Source organism: Lepidothrix coronata, unplaced genomic scaffold (assembly GCF_001604755.1).
Source record: "Lepidothrix coronata isolate B3197 unplaced genomic scaffold, Lepidothrix_coronata-1.0 Scaffold75, whole genome shotgun sequence".
Lineage (NCBI taxonomy): Eukaryota > Metazoa > Chordata > Aves > Passeriformes > Pipridae > Lepidothrix > Lepidothrix coronata.
In genome coordinates this window covers 303181-314136 of record NW_016690255.1, presented here as the reverse complement: position 1 = coordinate 314136, position 10956 = coordinate 303181, and the positions used below count along the sequence as shown (strand labels likewise).

Sequence of the window (10956 nt, the reverse complement as noted above, 5' to 3'; positions counted from 1 at the left end):
CTCCCTTTTGTTTTTCTGTGATAAGAGAGATGTGTGGCTATAGATTGTCTTTCTTTCTATACTTTTTTCCCCCCAAGATATGAAATGTGTTCTTGTGTGCAGTGGAAATCACCCCCAGCCTGGATTGCAGTTTGTGCAAGGTGACAGTGTGGGCTGTGAAAACTTCTGCAGCTGCTGTCTTCTGTTGGCTGGGTAAATATTAGAAGCTGTGGAAATACATCTGTTGAAGAATGGTGAACACTCACATTGTGCCACTATTGTTCAGTCTCAGAGAAGGCCCTGATTTAGTGAAGAATTGCAAACATAAACCTATCCCTGTTTGTTGAAAATATGAAATGTTTATTTCAGTGAAAATTATTTCAGTATTTAATTCCTTTAGTGAACTGTGGCCTTCAATACAAAGGTGTTTCTTCTGAATAAATTTCTGTATTTGGAGGATTTAAAATTGGGTCTTGAAGAGCTTACCACATTTAATTTTATAGACTGTTAAAATACAGTTATTACTTTTGGTCCCTTTCAAAATAATGTATTCAATGCTGAATCCCTTTTTGAATGGAAAACAATACCTCTGTAGAGATAGATTCCTTCAAAAGCACTGGTCCAAGGTTGTGGAAAGGTTTTATGTGAGAATATTTATATTTTTAACCACATCCTTGCATTTCAGATCTCTGTCTGCTTTTTCAAACAATGGATGTGTATTTATAGTGTAAATATTCTCACTGAAGCAAACACAATGTGCTGTGCTACTCACATGTACAATATATAGCATCTCATGTCCACTTAGATTAGAATGCACAGCTTTTAACACTGCTCAAAGATGACAGTATATCTATGGGGAAGCATTGGCATCCAGAAGGCACATTTAATAGGCAAAAAATAATAGCAAGACTTAATAAGAAGAAAAGAAATACAAACTGCTTCCCCTAATTTTTAGTTGTCTGGAATTTGAAGCTTTTTCCTCCTTTTCCACCTTGCATTTGCCTCAGTCTGTCCATGCACAGAGAAGGAAGAAAAAAGCTGATGCTATGTTCTGTAATTTCTTCTGCTTTCGATATAGTTTTTGTTGAGGAGGATCACTGCTTATATCTGCTCTTGATATTTTTGTGTGGTTTTGGGACATGTGTAAGACAGCAGAGTCTTTGCAGATGCAGGCATATCTGGAGAAGATTGCTGAGAGTTGCGCAGTCATAGAAAGATATGCTATCTGAAATCTGTCTGTTGATCTACTTATTATAGTTTAGAGGGAGAATCGGAATGTCTTATGCTTTTATTTAAGATAGAATAATATTACTTGTCCCTGCACGTAATTATAATAAGAATACTTTTGCTCTATTTAAAATTCTGAAGTTTACTTATTTGTCAAATTTCTGTGAGAATTTTAGTAAAACATAACATGTTTTTAGAAATTAACATTCTTCATTTTGTTTGCTTCTGTGTTAGCTCTTACAGAAAGCTTTTCAGATAGAGAATTGCACTGACCTTGCAAAATACCGTATGTTGAGTGTGCTGCTGTTCATCTCATAAGCATTAGTAGTCTTAAATGAACAGGTATTGTTTGTATTCTATGATAACTAAAGGAGTTAAAGTCTTTTTGACTGCAGTGATAGAAATGAAACATTACAGATAAATTACTCTCTTTTTTGCTAAGAAACATTATTTCTTTGTGTGATTTCAGATAACTGTACAGACATGTGGGTGTGCACATCATGCAAATTCAGGTTTTTATTAGAAACTGGCTTAAATTCTGAAATTGTAGAAAATCATAGTTCTGACCAATTGTACATTCTTAGCTCTTATATTGTAGAATATGTTGGTAAGGGAGTGAGCTCAGTTGTTTAGTAGTCTCAGCAAAACTGAAGAGCAGGAAAAGTAAGTAAAGATGGATATTTCACCCTAACAGTTTCTTTTCTTTGACATTTTAACACAGACATTACATGTGGTTTTGATGTTTTTTTGTGTAGTTTAGCTCCTTTTTATTTTTTATGGTAAAGTGCAAAAGTATGAGACTAGAGAAAACACGCCATCATAAATAAATAAAGGAAAATAAAAGATACAACAGTGGATCATGTAGAGTTTCTGCTTAAGCAGATATTTAAATGGTTATATATAGCAATTATAAAAATATATGTTTATGCAATTTAGGATTAAGTAAAGAGATGTAAGCAGTTAATTCACATGGATTCTTACAAAATGCTATATCAACTCTAGAAACATCCAGCATCTTACAACAGTTTTTTATATCTAGTTATTAAAAGTATTGGGTTGTGAAAATTAGAGAAAATTGGCGTGGTTGTGCTGAAGTTAGTGAGAGGATAGCTGTTCATAAAAGCCCAGAATGCATGTCCCCTCAGTTTTCGGCTTGTACTTGGTGACTCTGCTGATCATTATTCCATTGGGTTTGGGTGGGTTTTTTTGTGGTTTTTTTTTTTTTTTTTTTTTTTTTTTGTTTTGGGTTTTTTTGGTAGGTTTTTTTTGGCGTGGTTGTTTTTTTTTTTTTTTTTTTTTTTTTTTTTTTTTTTTTTTTTTTTTTTTTTTGTTTTTTGAATAAAAATACCAGATGGTAACTGCCTGTTGTTATGCATTTTAGGTCTCAGAGGGTTTTTTTCCTATTTCAAAGTAATTTCAAAATCAGAAACCATGTTCCTCTTTAACTGTTCTTTACTTATCTGAAACTTCAAAATGTATTGTCTTTTGCCTTTAGAAATGACCACAAACAGGCGTGTTGAATGGGAAGGCTAAGAGATCCTAGACTGTAGCTGTGGGAGTGAATTCTGCTTACATACCTAGAGTTCAAACTGCGGCGGCACTACCATGCTCAAATATCTGCAGAGTGCTTTAACAGCAGCATTGCTGCGAGACAGGGAAGCTGACTGCCGCCTTAATTCTTTGACTGTTTCTGTATTTTATTCTTCATTTTTTAGCTAAACACCTGTTTGCGAATATTTTTTTCCTGGTTTTATAATGTTTTTCTGGCATCTTTCTGGCCTTTGGCTCCAGGATTATTTCTGTGGTGACTTTTATTGTGCTTGATATTCACCTATCCTTTTAAGCATGTTAAAAGCACCTGAGGCTGATGTATCTGTAAGGAATTGGGCCCTGCTTAACACTTTTTTAAAAACTAAAAGATCAAATTATCTTATGAAAACTTTGACATGTAGAGGACAGATGAAACATGCAGTGGGCATCTTAAGGTTCAGCACAAGCCCAGTATTAGATGGACTACTTTCCTGCTTCATATTACAAGATCAGGCTGAAGTAGTTAGGGGCTGCATTTAGGACTGAATTACAAAGGTGAATACATAATGCAGTACTGACCGTAATATTGTTACTTTTCTTAAAAAAAAAAAAAAAAGGTGGTTCATATTACAATGGAAGAAGATTCTTTTTATTTTTCAGAAAAGACATTTCAGAATATATTAGCAACTGTGTACAAAAAGCAGTTCAACTTGTACTTATGCTCCCCCCAATTGAAGAAGACCTCAGCTTTGTTAACATGATAATACATATTTTCTTTGTATCACATAAGAGCAGAAGAACCTCTTTTCTGGCTTTCTTTCAGTATTGTACAGTGGAAGGACACAGGACACGTTTCAGCATCACTTGCTGCAGAGTTCACCTGACAAGGCGGCACTTTTTTATTCAATTACTGAAAATTGTTCACAATCCATGTTTTCTACCTTGACATTCTTACAAATGATCTACATTCCATTAGCATTGTGATTTCTTTAAGCTTCTTTTACAAAACTGGAGGGAAATGTGTACAACTATGTTTTCTGCTTTGCAATGGAAATATACATTTATCACTTAGGTACATGTAAGCCACTTCTGTGAACTGGGCCCTTGGAGTAAATGTGTTTCGATGTAATGGCCATCTGCTCATGAATATCACATTTGCTAGTTTAACAAATAGTTTGATATAGATAAACACATAGTTTGGTGAGATCATATAGTTTCATGGGTAGGAATGCAATAGCAAAGTTTTATATTTTCCATATGCCAGCAGTCAAGCTGCGATCAAGGTCTCAAGGTTTTTGTTTGTTGCTTCCAAAAATTAATCTCTAACATTTACTACTGGTCTCAGATGGACCTAGTACAGGCAGCTGACCTGACACATTTGCCCTGTATAACTTCATTAGAGTCAGGTGTCAGTGGCACAGAAATGGCCCCTGAAGCTGTAGCTAAAGCCAGTTTGCAAGAAAAGACAGAACTGACAAGATGGAGTTGGTCAAACCAGTGATTCCGAGTGCCTTGGTCTGAGGGGTGTAGGTCAGCTGCAACATATTACACGTACATACGTAGTACAGTAGATGTAGCTCAGTACCAGGTCATTTTTTAAGTTGATAAAAACTAGTTTAGTAGGCTCTTTGTTTGATTTTGGTTTTGATATTATGGTATTTGCTCTGGTCCTGGCACATATTTTACCCCTGAAGTCAAAGTTTATTCTTTGGTATCACTGATATCAAACTGTAACCATGACAAAGTATGTGGATTTAAAGGAGGAGGGTGTGAGTGATGGTGAGTTTGGTTTCTGGATATATCTTCAAAATTTGTCTTCATGCTTACTGCTTTTAGTACAGAAGACAGCAATGTAAAATGTGCGTGTTTGATAACTTTTGTCTTTTTCCCTCCCCACCCCCTATCTCCTCTCCTGTATTTTAGCATATGTTCCTGAGGAGGAATTGAAAGCAGCAGAAATAGATGAAGACAGCGTGGAAGATGATGGGCTGTCTCTGGACATCCAGGAGAATGAGTATTTGTGCAATGAAGAAGCGGAGATCAAAGAGGCTCAAAGCTACCAGAACTCCCCAGTCAGCACTGCAACTAATCAGGATGCAGGCTATGGTTCGCCGTTTAGTGAAAACAGCGATCAGCTGGCCCATTTCAAAAGCACTTCCTCTAAAGAAGAGAAAGAGGATCCTCAGTGCACAGACAATGTTTCCTATCCACAGGACAGCTTGGCACAAATAAAAGCTGTGTATGCAAATTTGCTTTCAGAGACTTGCTGGTCCAGTTTAGCTTTGGACTTAAAGAAATCCAATCCAACCACCAGCAACAATGGAATCAGCCAGAATGAAAACACCACCAATACCGACACCAATGCCAATTCCCAAAATACTAGTACTACCAGTACCAACACTAGCACCAGTACAACTACCAGTAATACTAGTAACAGTAATAATAACAGTGGTGGCTCAGGATATGACTGGCACCAAGCTGCATTAGCTAAAACTTTGCAGCAGACCTCATCATATGGACTTCTCCCAGAGCCTAGTCTTTTCAGCACAGTACAGCTTTACCGGCAAAACAATAAACTTTATGGGTCTGTGTTCACCGGTGCTAGCAAGTTCCGATGCAAAGACTGCAGTGCAGCCTATGACACACTGGTGGAGCTAACAGTGCACATGAATGAAACTGGACATTACCGCGATGACAACAGAGATAAAGAAGCTGATAAGACTAAGCGGTGGTCAAAGCCTAGAAAACGATCACTTATGGAAATGGAAGGCAAAGAGGATGCCCAGAAAGTGCTGAAGTGCATGTACTGTGGGCATTCGTTTGAGTCTTTGCAAGACCTCAGTGTCCATATGATAAAAACAAAGCATTACCAGAAAGTGCCTCTGAAGGAGCCAGTACCAGCCATCACGAAATTGGTCCCTTCTACCAAAAAGCGAGCACTTCAGGACTTAGCTTCACCCTGTTCACCTGAGCCAACAGGGATCACTGCAGAAGCTTCACTGGGTGAGTCTGCAAAGGATCAGAAAACTGCCAATCCCTACGTGACTCCAAACAACCGCTATGGCTATCAAAATGGTGCTAGCTACACTTGGCAGTTCGAGGCACGCAAAGCCCAAATACTGAAATGCATGGAATGTGGCAGTTCCCATGACACTTTGCAGCAGCTCACTGCTCACATGATGGTCACTGGTCATTTCCTGAAGGTGACCAATTCTGCTTCCAAAAAAGGCAAACAGCTAGTGTTGGACCCTGTGGTGGAGGAGAAGATACAGTCTATACCTCTTCCACCCACTACCCACACAAGGCTACCAGCCTCCAACATTAAAAAGCAGCCTGATTCCCCAGCGGGCTCCACAAACTCGGAGGAAAAGAAAGACCTAGAGAAGGAAAAGGTGGTGGTCACTGAAACAGAAAAAAAGATTAAAGAAGAGAATGAGGACTCTACAGAGAAATTTGAGCCAACAACTTTGTACCAATACCTCAGAGAGGAGGACCTAGATGATAGTCCCAAAGGCGGAATAGACATACTGAAATCTCTGGAGAACACAGTGACAACAGCTATAAGCAAAGCTCAGAATGGAGCCCCTTCCTGGGGAGGGTATCCCAGTATTCATGCAGCTTACCAGCTCCCGGGAACAGTCAAGCCCCTTCAGCCAGCAGTGCAGAGTGTTCAAATGCAGCCATCTTACGCAAGCAGTGTAAAATCACTGTCATCAGAACACAACGCGCTCATCCATTCCCCGGGCAATCTCACCCCCCCACCTCACAAGAGCAATGTATCTGCTATGGAAGAACTAGTGGAGAAAGTTACAGGTAAAATCAATGTGAAGAAGGAAGAAAAGCCTTTGGAGAAAGAGAAGAGTTCTCCAGTCAAACCTATGTCACCTGCTGCTAAAGAAAACAAGGACTTCCCAAAAGCAGAAGAAATAAATAACAAACAGCAGCTGAAGAAGAGCTCTGAGTCAGAAGTTCAAAAGGTCAAAAAGGATAGTCCATCAGAAGCACATACGCCAAACGGTACAGAGCCACTTAAAACAAAGGTTGCAAATGGCTGTAACAATTTAGGAATTATCACAGATCATTCACCTGAGCCATCCTTCATTAATCCATTGAGTGCTTTACAGTCCATTATGAATACCCACTTAGGCAAAATTTCTAAGCCAGTAAGCCCCTCTCTGGACCCTTTGGCCATGCTGTACAAAATTAGCAACAGCATGTTGGACAAACCCATTTACCCGACCACACCAGTCAAACAGGCTGATGCTATTGACCGGTATTACTATGAGAACAGTGATCAACCTATTGATTTAACCAAGTCCAAAAACAAGCCTCTTGTTTCCAGTGTGGCTGACTCTGCTTCATCCCCGCTTAGGGAGAGTGCCCTGCTGGATATTTCTGATATGGTGAAGAACCTCACGGGGCGTTTGACACCCAAGTCTTCAACTCCATCTACCGTGTCAGAGAAGTCTGATGCTGACGGGAGCAGTTTTGAGGAAGCTCTGGATGAACTGTCACCAGTACACAAGAGGAAGGGCAGGCAGTCCAACTGGAACCCTCAGCATCTTCTGATCCTTCAAGCCCAATTTGCTTCCAGCTTGAGGGAGACCCCAGAAGGCAAATACATTATGTCGGACCTAGGTCCACAAGAGCGGGTACACATCTCTAAGTTTACTGGTCTTTCCATGACCACAATTAGCCACTGGCTGGCCAATGTGAAGTATCAGTTAAGGAGGACAGGTGGAACTAAATTTTTAAAGAACTTGGACACAGGACACCCTGTTTTCTTTTGCAATGATTGTGCCTCTCAGTTCAGGACTGCTTCTACATATGTAAGTCACTTAGAGACACATCTAGGGTTTAGTTTGAAGGATCTGTCAAAGTTGCCACTTAATCAGATTCAAGAACAGCAGAATGTTTCAAAAGTCCTCGCAAACAAGACTTTGGGCTCACTTGGAATTGCTGAGGAGGACTTAGGCTCCACATTCCAATGTAAGCTCTGTAACCGAACTTTTGCAAGCAAGCATGCAGTCAAACTGCACCTTAGTAAAACACATGGCAAGTCCCCAGAGGACCATCTGATCTATGTAACTGAGTTAGAAAAACAATAGCGTCCAGGTAAGCAGCCAGGTATGCAAGTGACCACAGGAACATTGCACTAAACTTCTTCATAGTACTGCACTAGGCCTGACCTGAGCCTCTGAAATCAGTCTTACTTTTGTTGCTGAACTGCCTATCTGGACCTTGGGTTTTCTTACACTTATTTTGTAGTTATATTTATATGCTCTTTGTCTGTGCATGGTTATTTTTTGTTTCTGTTTTTATTTTTTGTGAGTCAAAGTCTGACCTTTATTTTCTACATCTGTCCTTGATGTTAAGCTATCTTTTGTAGAATATAGTGGGAGACACTATTGAGAGACATTAATTTAGCCGTAAAGAAAGACACAAAGAACAATGATAAAGAGACATCCTAAAATTACAAAGTTGCCATGACAATAAAGGTCACAGAACCTGGTAGTGTCAAGTTTTAACCCTCTGAGAACTGTAATAGCATTTCTGTGCCTTTCCCAGTGACAAAATAAGTAAATAAGGAAAAACAAACCAAACCAAAACAAAAGGCTTAAAGGCATTTCATTCAAATAAAAGCTGTGTCGGAAGCAGGACTTTTTTTTTTTTTAAATGAATGAGCTTCTTTTTTTTTTTTTTAATGCAGAACTGGTTTGTGAAGATATTGTGCATGCAGTCCTTGGAAGAAGGAGAGCTGTGTAGTACTCAAGGGGTTAGGAAGCCACAACTGTATAAGTTAAATAATAATTAAAAAAAAAGCAAACCAAGTTGCCACTATGCCCAAACCCTCTGGATGCTGAGAATTGCCACTTTTTGGCAAAAAAAAAAAAAGTATGCAAGCTGTTATTTAAAACAAATGTAAAAATGCTCTTTTCTTTCCTTTTTTTTTTTTTTTTCTGTAAAATACTGCAGTTTATAGTTATTTACAAATGTTAAGCTTTGGTACAAGCTGACCTTTCTATAGTGTGCTGCATTGGTAAATGAAAACAAAAAAAATGGGGCAAATGTTGGATTCTGTTCCTTGTAAATTGCCAGCATCAGCTTAAAAAAAATACATGTTACATATCGTACCATTTTAAACTGTTCAACTTTCTTTGTACCTTCTGGCTGTATGCTTTCTCTTTTAACTTTTTATATTGTCATTTTATATTCAATTTCTGTGTATATAATGTAAAACCACACTTTTTGAATAAAATTTAGTTCCTGCAGCTTGATATAAATAGAGGAATTTTACTGGCACCTGCATCTTTCCAGATGCATGTACGTAAAGGAACTATCTGACAAAAAAAAAATAAATAAATAAAAATAAAGCAAGCAATGCACTATGAATTATACATTTTGATGTTTTATCATTAATATTGTACAGTACATTTTGGTTCACACAATTAAATCCACTGTTTTCTCAAGTGTAAAATAAACCCACATGCAGTTCTTGATTTACATACATTGTCATGTCGTCATTATATTGCCTTTGAGGTGTTATTCCAGCTGTAAGAGGCATCGTTTATATAATCAACCAGCAAAAATCTATTTGAAATCATCTCTCGTGATCTGGATGCTGACGTGTTTCGTTCGAAGCCGTAATAGTGATAACCTCTCAGAAGAGATTTGCAGTAGGTGTGCGCTGTGAAAGGTACAGAACCAGTGGGGCACCGGCAATTAGTGAGGGGCATTCTGCTCCTCACTGAGGTACAAGAAGGGGCTGCAAAGGTTTCAACCAAGTCAGTTTCCCTATGCTCTATGACTGTACCCGTAGCCATTTTCTGTGTGTGTTCAAAGACCGTCTCCTCCCTTCCTTCTGCGACAAAACACCTTTTGGTTTCAACAGTTACATAGTCAGAGGCTGTGGCTTCTGCCCCTGCAGTCTGCTGAATGCTGCGGTGCTTGCCTTTCTGGCAGTGGTGAAGACCTCTGAGGCTTTGACACCAGTTTTTACTTATAGTACAAGAAGGCAGACCTGTGTTTCTCTGTACTTTTTAAATATTGCATTTTGAGGTAAGCTGAGTGCTATCATATCAGGTGTTTCCCTTAATCTTTATTTCTGTTCTGTTGAATGCAGATGTCATTTAGAATGTAAAAGAGAGCTGTCAGAGCCTTCACTTCTCTATCTCCTGAGTGCTTTGACAGTTACAGTGTATGAAAACCTGGGATCTGCTATCCATTACACTTTTTGGAGGGGCTATTAAATATGAGGACCTAGAGGGGTTTGCTTTCACATGGTATTAGTGATACTATGGTGTTATATATACTACTGTGTACGTATATATATTTCTGTTCCTTCTTCTCAATTCTTCTGAAAGTAATTTAAATGTAAGATCTTCACTTTCAAATATAGCACAGTTCGACATTTAATCTTTAGTTACAAGCCCAGAAATATCTATGCACTATTGTGTTCTCTGCAAAAGCCCATCAGGTCCGGGTCAGTTGCATTTACACCGTGTTTCTAAGTAGTGCAGGAAAATGCCATGAGGGTTTTTTAAAACGTCCCTTACTTTCTTTGCTGCTAACTACCTATGTCCTTCAGGGGATCTAGCCATTTAGACATTTCAGTTCAATTACTGGATGATTATGTGCTTTGGACCCAAGGGGTGGTGAGGAAGAAAAACAGTCAGGCCTATGGCCGTAATACAGAGTCTTTAAATAATAACCCTTTGAAGTTTTGTTTACTTTACCACAGGCCTGCAAACATGTGATTATAAAATATGCTGTAGTACGTTGCAGTAGTGGGTGAAAAGGTTGAAAGGGAGAAATAATAGCTCTAAAGTGGGTTTGAATTTAATGTAAATCCATTAAACCTGATTTTGAAACATGGCATGTAAAGTGAGTTCTCAACACCAGGTGACTCCCTCGAGAGGTGTTTATGACATTGCTAAATCCGTTCAGTTCTGATAGCTTCAGAGTTGGACAATCACTCATCATCTGTGCCAGTGTCTGAAGAAAGTCCATTAAGAGTAAACCAGGAGCTTTACCTGGTGACTATGCTGATGTAACACTTTCTACGACTGAAATATGCAGTAGATGAAAACTGAAGGGGTCTGATGTTTCACCTGCTTAACAAAATGAAGCACAATGACAATACAATCTTTATTGTTTGGATTCTTTCCACTCTTGTTTAAATATTTTATTTCCAAAAAGTTTCCTCTTAAAAAAAAGAAA

General features: G+C 38.6%; 1 protein-coding gene across 2 annotated transcripts in view; it reads left to right on the top strand.

Moving 5' to 3' along the window:
* TSHZ1 (teashirt zinc finger homeobox 1) overlaps nucleotides 1-9242 on the top strand; it is a 57553-nt gene extending 48311 nt beyond the window's left edge. Inside the window, exons 2-3 of one of the 2 annotated variants that reach the window (XM_017819518.1) lie at nucleotides 4660-7851; nucleotides 8447-9242. In XM_017819518.1, the coding sequence (XP_017675007.1) occupies nucleotides 4660-7844 (3185 nt within the window). In that variant the 3' untranslated portion in view covers nucleotides 7845-7851; nucleotides 8447-9242. Of the gene's footprint in view, nucleotides 1-4659 lie in introns of both variants that reach the window. The other variant, XM_017819517.1, reaches the window with a different exon arrangement.
* The last annotated feature ends 1714 nt before the right edge of the window (nucleotides 9243-10956 follow it).